General features: G+C 40.9%; 1 protein-coding gene across 5 annotated transcripts in view; it reads left to right on the forward strand.

Annotated features, from left to right (window-relative positions):
* Nucleotides 1-14,354, forward strand: part of Setbp1 (SET binding protein 1) — a 349,334-nt gene that overhangs the window by 312,728 nt on the left and 22,252 nt on the right. For all 5 annotated transcript variants that reach the window (XM_048363215.1, XM_048363219.1, XM_048363220.1 and 2 more), the window contains one exon: nt 6,890-7,060. In XM_048363215.1, the coding sequence (XP_048219172.1) occupies nt 6,890-7,060 (171 nt within the window). The remainder of the gene's footprint in view (nt 1-6,889; nt 7,061-14,354) is intronic.

Below are 14,354 nucleotides of genomic sequence, written 5' to 3' on the forward strand. Positions count from 1 at the left end.
TCATATTCTTCTGCAACATATATTCCACTTGTTGGCTACAAGGGAAGTTCACTTATTCACAATATGAAAGAATAATATCAAGGTCAATAATGTCAAATTAATTTTTTGTTGATGTGGCCACAGAATACTATTGTTTCCTAAATTTTATGGTTCTCTATTGTTGGGGACTCAGTTTTGGCCTTAATGGGGGAAGGGCGACAAGACGCTGCCCTTCCCCCAGCCCTGGGACAGTGTTAAAGCTAGCCACTCCCACCTTCCGGCCTCAACCAGAAGAGAAGCAAGCCTGGCTTGGCCTCCCAGCTTGGCCACATGTATAATGGCAGGGGGCCCGGCCCTTGGGGGGGCTGTAGTCCCCGCCCACAGTGGAAGTTTGTGACATCACCGTGACAGACATGGTCTTTAGCCTATGAATGGCCCTTTGGCCAGTCCCCCTCCTTTCCCACCATTACCGCTATATAAACCCCCTCCCAATTAAATCCTGAGAGACCCATTCAACCATCAAGGCATTTCCCTGATGTCTTCTTCCGCCGCTGCTCCTGAAACATGAGGGGACCCGGGGGAGGGGAGGCATCAGCAACCTTTCCTCAACTTAGTGTAATACATGAGGGTACGCCTTTGCCTTCTGCTAGCGGAAGACAAGGCCAAGTGCTCTTTCATAGTTTCTAGGGTTCAGGCATTTCCCCAGGAGATAGGGGAAAAGGGATCCTTCAGGTCCCAACACTCTATTACAGGGTTCATATTCTTCTGCAACATATATTCCTCTTCTTAGTTACAAGGGAAGTTCATTTGCTCACAATACAAAAGAATAATGTCAAAGTCTGAACATACAACCAGTATGGTTTACAAAAAGTGTGATTATCAATTTTGCTGGAGCAGTTGTCTTCTGTTTAAAAAAAATCACTCACTGGTTTATCTAAAACTCAAGCAAAAAACATGAAGTCCAGGGACTTGCTGGTGTTTGACACTGTTTCACTCACATACATGGTCTGTGAGCCAGGACAAACCAGCTGGTCCTCTAGGCCTCCTCCGTTCACTTATCCTTGAATTAGAGATCTCAGCATCTACTTTGTGTTACCTGCGGAGACGGGATAGGGAGAAACAACAGAGTGCATGTCCAAGTTCTTTGTAGATTAGAAGCCACTAACGTCTCAAAGTATCTTACCTTCCTATTCATACCACTCTGAATGTAGAGGGGGTCTGTGGTATGTCAAGAAAATCAGCCTTCCCAATGATGGCAGCCTCTCTCTTTATGCCCGCCTAGTTTTGATCGACACAAAGCACCTGCTTTGAAATTGTAGAATCAGAAAATTAAGTAGGCTATATGAATTATATGCTGCCTTGCCAGATATTCTGCTGACTGAAGAATACCCCATGCGACCCCACAGTGGTGATTCCATCAGCCTCTTTACTTTAAGGAAGCTGTGTGGGTGACCTAACGAGTCAAAGGACCTGGATTTTACCATCTCTTACCAGCCCTGTGGTTTCAGATAAATCATATGCCCTTACTTAACTTTCTTTATCTTGAGAAGGAGAGTCAACAGTGGCAGGGCCAGTGCACAAAAATTGTTTGTGTGCTTGTTTTCCCTATACAAAAATGAGATAAAATAGATAACTACTTTTATAAGCCTTAGCAGAATATACAAATGACACAAACACGAGGCTGCTTTTTATTACCCAAGGTCACAAAACTCATTAAAAGGACTCTGGGAAAGCCAGGCCCCATAGACCCTGCTTCTCTGCCCTGACCCTGGTGACCTTGAGCAACCTGGGGATGAGGTAATTGAGCAGCAACTTCTACTTAGGAAGAAACAGGATCAAAATATTGAAGCTATTGACTTACCCTTAAGGCAGTAAACAGTGCTTTGGTTTCTGACCTTTTCGCATCCTGGGGCAGTCAATAACCTAGCCACTAGATGCAGTGCCTGCCACTGATTTTGATTTGGGAGTAGTTTAACCTTGAACTGAGGTCCAAGTAACCAAGGCAACAGGAAGTCAGCTTGTGCATCACAGGAGTAGGAATCCATAAATCAAGTCCCTAATGCAAACATGGTGTGCAGGTAGAGATTTGAGGGGATAAATGGGCTATGAGAAATTACCCTGGAAAATGAGTAACTGTCCCTTGATAGGCTACAGACTAGTTTCAAAGAAAAAAAAGTACATATATATATATATATGTATATATGTATGTATATTTAGAGGTCAATAGGTTATAGCTGCATGTTTTCATATATGTTTAACATTTTTTCCGTTTGACTCTGTCTTCTAATTATCAGCAGATGTTGGATCTGCAAAGTTATCAACATTATTATTCCTCCTTTTGAAACACACTGGCCTGCAGATTTGCAAACCTCAGTGCTGCATAGCTAGTGTTGAGGTACAGAATTAACCTATCAGGAACTCTGCACACATTTTCCATAATGATCCTTCTCCAGACCCAAGTCTCATGCTGCATTTTCTCATGCCCCAATATAAACAGGGGTGCTACATCTCCATGGTCCTTTCTGAACAAAGCTCTATCTTAGGTATTTTGGGGATCAGCTTTCTGCCTCAGAAACCAGACTCATGCTGAGAATGAATTACCCGAATGCTCCTGCACTTTGGTCTCCCTCTCCATGGAGCACCTGTTGCTTCCTGAGATGAAGGAAAACAAAGTCTTTCTGTGGCCACATGCTCAATGCCCTCTCTCAAGGAGCAGTCTTCCCTCTCAGACTCCCCCATGGTATCATTTATTATGTGTTTTTAGACTGCCCTTGGTTTAACATTTAGTATTCGTGTTCCTGTGTATTATTTCTGGAATTGTTTCCATTATCCTTTCAAATCTGAAAATACTGAATAAAAGCCAAGACTCTCTCCGTATTTTTTTCTTCAGATTGTTTCTGAAAATTGATAACTAGCAAGCAGTGCTATAATCTATAAAATCCTCAATTGTCTAGGGTTTTCTGAAGAAGCTGAACAGTGACAATCTGAATGACATAGTGTTTTAAGTGTCATTTTATTACATTTAACATGCTCTGAAACATAAACACTTGAGTCGCAAAGTAGGCCCAACAGAGGTATGATCAGATCAACTTTAATGAGATGATGTGGACTGAGACTAATTTAGATTGTGAACATTTGCATGAAAATGGGTACAACTGAAATGACTAGAAAGCAATGGATTCCCAAGTGAGGTTTAAATATTCACCTACTAATCCTGTTTATTGCCTGCATTCCCCAAGCACATCATAATTTAAACAAAGATGTACATCCACAGCCCATGTCCACAGGTATAAAGATGACTTATCAGTGAGTCCTTTCAAAGGGGCAGCTGTCCAGTAGAATTCTGAAATCTTTGGGCTTCACTGCTTCACTGAAGGGTGCACCCAGTAGGGGTATAAGGAACTAAAATGGAGAATTTGCATTAGACCCCTGTCCATTCTCCTTATTATCAGATTTTATTAGCAGTCACGTGTTAAGTACACATGTGTTTAAGCAGAATCACTTGTGTTTAGTACATCAGTCATTCTACCCCAACACCCATGTTCTGATCAGCTCCTACATTTTCCCCAAACTGTGTTTATTTCTCCATTGTAAAAAAAAAAGTTTATGACTTTTTAAATATTAACAATAACAAAGGCTAAGGAGTTGTTCTGAGCAGTCTTTCCTCAAAATAAACCCTGCCAACTGTTTGATTCAATCACTTTACAGATGATTTAAGTATATGGACCTGTACAGAGTTCATTGTGAGCGTATCTACATATTTTACTAATAGAGCATACTCCACATGTTTGTGAATCTTGAGAGTTGTACCTTGCAATCATCTTTTATTATATATTGAGACTAGATTTAGCTTATAAACATAAATAAATACATTGGGTATACAATATGAGTGTATACAAATGTATTAACTGATATATGATAGATCCTGAGATCAAGAGAGAACTCAAATAGTATAATTCCTTTGAAAGGCAAAGTCAAAGCTCAGCAAAATAAAACACCAGGAAACAGGTACCCCAAAGGAGTGAAATGGGATCAAGGGGAAAGCAGTAGACAAAGGAAGAGAAGAAAATGGGGAGAATACAATCAAGAATCTAATGTATGTACCATAAATTTAAGAAGATGAGGAAAGGAATGAGTAGGGTAGAGATCATTGAGAATGTTGAAAGGGTGACATTGACCAAGATATATTGTATTCATAAAATGCTTTGTTAAATGGCAACTCCTCTATATACCCCTTAAAGATAATAAAAAGAAGTTGACATTTCCCTATCTATACTTTCAAAATGCAATGAAACAGCCAGGTGCTCGTGGCTCACACCTGTAATCCTCACAAGAGGCTGAGATCTGACAATCACAGTTAGAACACTGCCCAGGCAGGAAAGTCTTTGAGACTGTTATCTCCAATTAATCACCAGAAATTGGAGGTGGAGCTGTGCCTCAAAGTGGTAGAACACTAGCTTTGAGTAGAAAAGCTCAGGGATGGTGCCCAAGCCTTGGGTTCAAGCCCCACAACCAACAAAAAGAAAAAGAAAAAAAATGCAATGAAATAAAAACTCCAAAACAAAAAAGGTGTCATTGGTATGTCATTATCTGTGGATTCTCTGGCAGGAGATTTAAAGATCAGGATGGAGAGAAGGTAGAAGGTGGAAGGTAAAGGAAAATGTCAGTGTGGCTTTCTCCTTAGGACAACAGGGTTAACTTTTCTACAGATGGCAGTAAAGCCTTTATGTCCTTCTTATAGAACTTACTTGACAGAATGGGGTTGTGGCAAGGTGTTAGTGCTCCCAGTATAACAAGATGATCTCAGCCTAGCTACCTGGAAATTTCAACCTCCAACATTAAGAGCAGCATGAGATTATTCAGCTTCTCCTTAAGCTCTTGGAAATGAGTTCTCCTCATCTGTAAAATTGAGAAAATAGTAATATCCACATGACATGCCTCACTGGGTTGGCACAAGGCCCCAAGTGAGGCTGATCTCACTGTGGTGGGGAGATAATGGTGCTCTGTGAAGGGACTGTATCACTCAGGTTGGTGGAGATGAAAAAAAAAAAAAGGTGTAAATACCTGCTATAATAAAAACCCAATTTGTTGCTGATGCTGGCAGGGGCTGATAGTCTACAAATGAAGGGACTGAATAGATGGCCATTGGACATGGGTCAGCCACCCTCCAATTCTAGACGTGTAAGTTTTTGCAGCTAGGGGTGTAAAAAGCATCAAGAAACTCTTGGTCATGTCAGGAAAGAGAGCTGCCCCTCTGCTTACTGCTTAAAATTGATTCTGAGAAAGCAGTGGGAAATCAGAGTTGTGTTGTTAGTAATCATAATGCTTGAATAACATGTGTGCTAGACATTGTTCTAAGCACTTTACATGAATTAATGGATGCTCACAACTCTTTAAAGTAGTACAGTTTCCAAGTGTGTGTGTGTGTATATGTGTGCGTATGTGTGTGTGTGTGTGTGTGTGTGTGTGTGTGTGTGTGTGTGTCCGTTATGGGACTTGAACTCAGGTCCTGAATGCTGTCCCTGAGCTCTTTTACTCAAGGCTATAGCACTCTACTACTTTGAGCCACAGCACCCTTCAAATTTTCTGGTGGTTGATTGCAAATAAGACTCTCTCAGACTTTCCTGCCTGGGCTGGTTTCACACCACTATCATAGGTGTGAACCACCAGGGGGTGGCTCTAAGACATCTTTAAGTTTACAGAAGTTTAGGAATTCAGTGTAACTTACTTGTGACCACAAGCCTGAAGTTGTGTCAGTGTCTGAATAATGTTTGGGGAAAAGGTTTCAGAGTAGCTCACACCAGTCTTACCAGGCTTTTAAACATCCTAATGACATGACTTAGGCTAGTTGTTAAGACCAGCCAATCAAATGTTAACATATTAGCACTTGCTTAGCTAAGTGATGATTAATATACTCAGTCTCCTCAACACTCTAGTAGGTTGACTTTTAATTTTTATTGAAATAATTGACATTTATTAATTATGTGTATTCAAATGGGGTTCAGTGGGATATTTAAATATGTGCATAGTCTGTGCACTGTTCAAATCCATCTTTACTCTTCACTCCTTCCCAGCATGTAGCAACCACTGTTCTCCACTCAAGTCAGCTTTATTTCCCCTAAACTTCCACATAGGAGGAGAACATGGGGTGATTGTCTTTTGTGTCTGATTTACATCATCTAACATAATGCCCTCTAGTTCTGTCCATTTTGCTACAAATGACAGGATTTCATTCTTCTTTGTAGATGAATAATAGTCTATTGTGTATATCCAGACCTCATTTCCTTCATCCATTTGCCCTTTGATGGACAAGGAGCCTGATTGCCTGTCTAGATCATGTTCATTACCCACCCTGACTTTAGAACTGCTCTTCTGGGCACAGAGACTGCCTTTCCCTCACCTTGCCACTCTAACACATTTTCTGCACAGCCTGACTTCAGTTCTCCCTGCACTGATCTCTGCAGCCAGACTTCTCTTCAAGAACTGAGGATGAACTGCACACTACACCTGTAGTCTAGTTTTTCCTTCTCAGATAGTTTTGTCTTCCCAGCTGGGGAAGATGTGAAGCCTCCCTAGAGACAACACTGTGGGGAGTCCCCTTGTTGCTGTAGAGATAGGTGTGCTGGTTCTTAGAAGGCTAATGTGGGCCTGACACAATATGTCACTTCACTAGTCCCCAGTCTACCCTACTTCCAGGCAGCCAGCCTGGAATGCCATCACCCCTAACTTCAGCCACAAAATCAGTCTTCCCTTTGAGTTTTCCTTTACTTATTTCTAAAATTTTATTCTATCTGTGCCAGAAGGAGGTCCAATCACGACTGTGTTTGAAGATCCAGGTCCTGTATTACCTTGTTTGTCTTCTTGTTCTTTTAAATCAACCACGGGTTCTGGGTTATTGTTTTTTCTACAGGGCTGCCAAGTCCTCACTTAAAAGTGGACCAGACAACAGCGCATAGTAAGAGCGAGAGCTCAGTGTCCACCATGATGACCAGGAAGAAGCCCGCTGCAGTGGACAGTGTTGCAATTCCACCCACTCCAGTGTTATCACTCCTCGCCGCATCTGCAGCCACGTCAGACGCAGGTGAGCACTTCCAGATGCTTTTTAGGTTCACCACAGTGAAGACAGGTATGGATAAGGCCCAAGGTGAATGATATGTTGAGTACAGGTAAGAATTCTTGTTGAGCCACCTTCCCATGGACTGTGAGCCAGGACACCATCGCAACCCTAGGTTTCTCATGTGATCCAACAAAGGAACGTCAGCTTGGGTTATTCTGATAAGGTTTCTGGGTTATTCTGATAAGGTTTCTAGGTTATTCGCAAACTGGCCCAGAGAAGACCAACTAAATGCTGACAGTATTGATTGGTCTTGATCAAGGTTTTGTAATTAACTGTCTCTGCATCAAAAGCCTTCTATTTGTCATCTCAACTCACTCATAAAGGATTCCTTTAAAAATGTTATAAAATTCTGTGAAATAAATACTTTCATCCTCATTGTCTAAGAGGAGAAGGTAAGAGTATTCACACTTGCCCCAGCAACCTATTGACAGGGTCTCAAAGCACATCTCCAAACCTCTGCATTTCACTCCATTGCTTGCACAGTTGGAGTTGGAGTTGGAGCATGGTTGTCTCTGAGCTTCCTGGTGATACATTCTACCCCACTATCTTGCCAATTCCCCAGTAGTTCCCAGAGTCCTGACCTCTTTATTCTGATGACCTGGGATTTCCACGGTCCAGCCCCTACCATTTCTGTCCTTCCCTACGCCCCAAGATAATCCAACTTGGCCAAGATCATCCTTTCTGTCAAGAACATGGCCTTCTATGTGACTTAACACCTGTGCTTGAAGACAGTGCTACTCACTTCCTGCTTACATCTTCAAGGCCCCACATGCTATGGCTCCTGCAAATGTTCATAGTGCCCCATGACTCTACTGTGCATTTATATTCTCATAAGATATGTTAGACAATGCCTTCTACTTATTCTCCACTGCAGCAAGGTTGTGCATACCTCAGAGGCTGTCCATGCCTTAGATTCTTGCGATTATCATGGGATGCAGAATGATGGCACATTCCATTACTATTTGAATAAATAGTACTTAGAACTGCCTGTTAGGATTAGAAGCCAAGAAGAGATGCACATCAAGCTTGTGTCTCCATTCAGCAGGTGGCTTTGAGCAGATAATTTCAGCTTGTCTGCATGCCTACCTCCTACACAGAAGTCACTGGCAATTAGAAAATAAGCCCACCGGAAATAATCAGAAATATTTTCAGTGGCACTGCCCAAATCAAGTTCAAGAAAATATTGGCAAGATTTTTTTTTGAGAAAAGAAATGTTCTGTGTTGTAAAGTGAGAGTAGGGAATACTGCCTCCCTTCCTTCCTGTTTTCCAGAGCTTTGTATTGAGCAGGACACATTGTTAATCTTGGAGAGGAAGCGGCATAGAATTCTACAACATAATCCGACCTCACAATTTTTTTTTTTTTTTGTGACTGGCTCGTGAAATGTCTTGGAAATGGTACACCCCCCTAGTTGTTTTGGATTAACTTGCTTTTGAAAGAATTAAGTCATCTCTCAAATATGATCATCAACCTTCAAACCTTTCACACTATGGTTAAAGGTGCCATCTAGAGAAGTCAAAGGAATGAATGTCACAGAGGAGTGGAGAGGAGGCCACCCCTAAGGCTTGATGGGCCAGTGGCATTTGTGTAGGAGGCATCTAGAAGGGGGGACCAAGTAGACAGAATGCCAGAAGTTGTAACTGATGCCATGGCTGTATATCTACCATGGGTAGATATCACCTGGCTAGAGAAAAAGCTATGGGCCATGGTCTGTTCTACTCACTGTGATAATTGCTTATTCACCTTGTTGTCTAAGCACTGGAGACCTTGCTTTATGGTTTCAGAAATTAGCCTGTGTTTCCGCTTTTGCTTGCCAAGCACAGATATTTCCCAGTGGCCAAAAGACAGGTGGTTCCCACCCCCACCCCCAGCCATTATCCTCCTCTGCATTTTTCTATTCAGTGTAAGAAAGACAGGTCTTGGAATTATGTGCTTATATAAGCTTACCTTCTATACTTGCAACCCCAGTAAGCAATTTATAAATACTCCAAGCAAGTAGAAGAAATAGAGAGGTGGGTATTGTACTTTGAAACCTGCCTCCAGGAATCATTGAGGAGCCAAAGCACCCCTGTTTCAGGATATAGGAATGGCTGTTTAGTTTTGACAGTACTAAAATGAGACCCTCATGAGAATTGCAGAGATTCGGTCCATTTCCAGATCTCAGGCGGCTGAGCAGAAAATCTGAGAGGAAACAAGCCAAGGACCTACCCCAGATGCTGGAAGCCAGACCTTCCTGAGATTTCACTTCCCACAGATAAACAGCTTCCCACAAACCTGAGAGAACTGGGAATATACAGGCCGGGCCCAGATCCAATGCTCTGCTCCACACATGGAGAAGCAGGTGCCTCCCGAGACTCAGAGGTCACACAAGTGAATTACAACCCAAATTTCCTGATTTATTGCCTGGTTTGTAGTGGATCCCCACTTCTTCCCTTAGCCCAACATAAGCAAAGACTTTTTTTTTTCCTAACTAGGAACACTTACTTCTATGGAAAGCACAAGTGAAACTCATAATCTAATGGAGCAGATAACTCCAACCAAACTCAAGTACATAGAAGTCTGTAGGAGTTTTATTTCATTTAATTGACTGAGCATTGATCATACGTACTTTTAAGGCTACACCATGCTGGATTTTTGTTTTCTTTAGGTTGGTTTATCTCTCATTATAAGCAAAGTAAATTTAAACTTGATTCTGATTTTACTTAAGAATAAATTTACTGATGACTTATTCTCTAATAGGTCATGATTTCTATGGGATGTCTTTGGAAAACCAGACAATGTGAGGAGTTGTGGGGGAGAACTGAAGAGTTAAACTAAGTTGACGTATAATGAAAATTTCATTTTCAGTGCTGAAGTTTGAAGTCAGGCCCTTGCATTTTCTATGCAGGTGCTTTACATCTGAGTTACATCTCCTGATCTTTATTCACCCTGGCTGTGTTCCTGGACCTTGAACTGAATACTTTAGGCTTCTTGATGTTACTGAGATCACAAATGCATGCCAGCACACTCAGTAACTTCTATTGAGATGGAGTCTCTTGGACTTTTCTACTCATCTAGTGTAGCCTAGAAGTACAGTTTTTCTAATCTCAGCCCTTCCAAATAACTAGTACTATAGGTATAGGCATAAGCCCACAGCACAAAATTAATTTTTTTAAATAGACACAACAGACATAAAAAGGTACTGAAGCAATTCAATTAATTAGAGATTCATTTCATTTAAAATTAACAGATGCTAAAATACCTTGTATATTTCTTAATATACTTACCAAGACTCAGTAAGTAATCACTGAGTAGAAAAGAAATGGTGACAGGAAGGATCTCTGTGTTTATCCAGGACTGGATGTGGTTGAAGACATTTGAGAAAGACATACTGAATCCCAGAACACTTAAAACTTACGTGAAAAATATTTTACAGCAGTGTAGGCTGTTGGTAAATATTTCCTAAGTAACTAATTGCTCTATCATTATAGCAATGCTTTTTTCTCTTAACTTTATTTATTGTCAAAGTGATACAGAGGGGTTACAGTTTCATACATAAGGCAGTGAGTACATTTCTTATCCAACTTGTTACCTCCTCCCTCATTTTATAGCAATGCTTTTTCAAAAAGGGGATTGTTGGTTACAGTTCCCTTGTTTAGCATTCGAGTGTAGGAGAAATGATTATGGGCCATAAGTTTGGGGGTTTTTTAAATGACTTTTTTAATGACTTAAGTGTGTGAGCATGTGTAAAGAAGACCTCAAATGTTCTTATTTAAGGCAATTTTTTGGTTTCTCAGAGTCTGAGTCTCATGCTGGTTATGAAGGTATTGATCTGTAGAAGGAGCAGTAGCAGAGATGTAGGAAAGAATACGGCAGTGTGATCTCCAAGGAGAGAGGGAAGAAGGGAGGCAGGGACGGCAGTGGCTGCCATCGGAGCTCCAACTGGTCAGCTTGTGTGATCAAACTGCTCAATAGTTATTGATCCACTGCAGTCCCCTGGCTCAGCATAGAAGGGCTGATTCAAGGGAGTGCCGCATCATTATTGTGAGTAATTAGGGTTAATGCAGTAAAAGCTTCAATAAAGTTTGTTCAAAGTGATGCATAATTTGAAACAATTCCTATTACATTTGCCCAATAATGATTTAAAAACCATATCAGATAATCCATACCTAACTAAGTCAGGCTAATTTTTCTTACCTTCTGTATATTGAACTAACTTCTTGGGACATCATGCAATATAGAAGGACAATTTGTAAATGCACTCTTAAGTACATTGTTTTTCTTCTCTTTGTGTTTAACAGAACTATATTGTAGTTCCCTAATATAGAGGAGATCTTCTCAGTAGGTAGATTCTGTATTGTGATAACTCAATAAAAAGCCTGAAAACAAAATTTCTCTGGTTTGCTGTCTGAAAGTGTAGACTAGGAATGATGAAAAGTTGAGAATCTCTGTCCCCCACACTCCTCTCTCATTTTCTCTCTCTCTCTCTCTCTCTCTCTCTCTCTCTCTCTCTCTCTCTCTCTCTCTCTCTCTCACACACACACACACACACACACACACACACGCCCCACTATGAGGAATGCCCTCAGCAAATCCCAATTGTTTCCAGGCATAGCTCTGTGAGAGGTAACAGCAAAGTATATACACTGTTCAGCTTTTCTATCTTTTTGGTATCATGGCTAAGAATCCATTTCTCTCTCAAACTGTATAATCTGCCTTATTTAACAATACCAGAGCCCATGAGTAAATGATAGTATTTAAGTTCTATAAATCTATTACATTTAGGAGCATTTTGCTTCTCACAGTAGGGGCTAATATTAGGGATCATGTTTAGCCATCAACCAAAATTTTAACTCAGTCAAAACTGACTATACCCATCATCAAGCTGGAAAACCCTAAGCCTGACAAAGGAATAGCGTTGGCAAAGACTAGTATGAATTCCATATCCTAATGGAATTGGAATACAATCTAGGAAGCTGGTAGGTAGATGCCAGTGATGATGAAAATTAGTTTTAGTTCCCAAATTTTGATGTTTGATTTTGTTCTTCATCAACTGTCATATATGAAAGGGATCTTTGAATGATAAAATAGTGCCCTAGTACAAAAAAAAATCAATGAGTAGGAATTTAAGGAGTGTACAATTGTTGTTTTCATTTGCCTTCTGTTTTATGTGGAGTTATTATCTGAAGCTCCTAACCAAAATAACAGAGGAATTTTGCCAACAGTCTTGTCCTCCAAAAATACCCAAAGAGAGCAAGTAACTGTGCAAGTTAATAAGATTTTGAATATCCAAGAACCATAAGGAGATATAAAACTCTCTCAGCCATCAGATTATAAAATGAATCCTTACAATCCAAGACTAGCTTATAAAATATATAGAAAAAAACATTCCAAACAGATCTAGAGAAAATAAAGCTTAATTTTAAAACAATAGGTCGAACTGTCTGGAAAGTACTACTGGTAGAGTCCTGGTGAAACATCATGCAATATTCTGTGTTTGACTAGAAAGGCTGAAAAACTACCCTTTATTGGCTCTGGGCTACCGAGAGCCCCTGCCTGGTTGGAAGCTGAGGGACCCACCTTCCAAGCAAAAGTTTCTGAAAAGCCCATCCTTATTGTTATTTCCACCCCAAAAATGAGGAAATAAGTTGGTCTCTGATTTAATTTGGACATCACAGGGCACCTGCGCCATTTCTATAATGACTAGAGTGATAACACTTTAGGAAAGCATCCTACTGCCCCAAACCTGTTCCCTTCCCACTCACCAGGCCCACCTCCTGGTGAACTTCATCCATTGCAGCACTTCTTTCAGATCCCTACTGCCAGAGCACGGTTTGCAGAAGATGCCTGCCACTCCCCACTCATCTCCTTCAGAAGGGAAGCATCATGCTAATAAAGACCTTCCAAGGGGACAGTAAAGATCCATCTTGATGTGGGGATTACATAGGAATACAGGCTCATCCAACAGGGTGGTTCTGTTCATGTCATCAATAGGCAATGTATATGTATGTATGTATGTATGTATGTATGTATGCAACCTATGTTTAACTTGTCCATGAGACTGATTTTTTTTCTGGGCAAATGTCTACAAATACAGGGTGACAGATTCTGTAACCTGCAATCAGTAGGAACATCAAGTCCCACAAGAAAGAATGTCTCTAATTAAATTTCTCTAACAGAAGAACATATGGAAATCACTGGCCCTGTTTCTAAAAAGTTGGCTCATTCTTCTTCCATGCCCATGAAATTCCACTAGAACAATGTGGTCTTGCCTTGTATTGTCTGCATTTACCAGATGGGCGACCTCAGACCTCAGCGTTCGTGTTTGTAAAATGGGAGGAAGCTAATTCCCTGTGCAGAGGGTCAAGGAAAGGAACATGTGAGCTAACATTCATGAAAAGTCTTAGCAAAATATCTTACAAAGTAGAGTAAAGGTTTAGTCATCATCATTGCCGCTGACCTTATTATTACTATTGCGATTGCTATGTTTGCTATGCTGGAATACCATTTGGATGAGTATTCTATGATTGCTATTCAGGGCCCAGCATGCCTTCCATGTAATCAGTTTTGAGAAGCACCTAAGGTCAAGTCGGATGCCCCAGTCTCTGTGCTTTCTTCACTCTCTCTAAATTCATAGGCCATTCCTTACATTGGTACAGTTTGTTCCCTCGCTTGTTTTCTGCCTTGGACTGGAAGATTGCATATCTTCTGTGGTCAAATCTTCTCCTTTAAAACCTCAATCCTTAGCACAAAACGTGAAAACTCGCACATGAAAATATGCTCTCTAGCATTATATGCATTGCAGTTGAGAGACAATGATTTGCCTTTATTTTCCACCTCAGTACTAGAAACAGTAACCGTCCCAAGAATGTTTAGCAGAAGGGACCAAGGGACCTTTGTGGGTGTGGGGGGTGGGGATGTCTTCTTTGTTCAACAATGGCAGCCCAACCCTGGTTAAATCACTAGAAATCAGGGGAAGATAGTGCTTGAGAGGCAGCCTATACACAGAAATTAGAGATCATGATAGAGACAAAGAAGTTAGACCTTTGGCGGCGCATGTTTATAGTCCCAGCAATATGGGAGGGAGGGACAGTACAAGACTAGTTATAAGACCCTACCTGAAAAAATAAAATAAAATAATAAGATAAAGTGAATAAGAGTGTGGCTCATGTGGTAGAGACTTGCGTAACAATTTTAAGGTCCAAAATGCAGTACCAAGAAAAGAAAAACCTAAGGCATTGGATGTACCATACAGTCCCCCACTTGGAAGACCTATAGAA

This window comes from Perognathus longimembris, chromosome 15, assembly GCF_023159225.1.
Source record: "Perognathus longimembris pacificus isolate PPM17 chromosome 15, ASM2315922v1, whole genome shotgun sequence".
In the NCBI taxonomy this organism is placed as follows: Eukaryota; Metazoa; Chordata; class Mammalia; order Rodentia; family Heteromyidae; genus Perognathus; species Perognathus longimembris.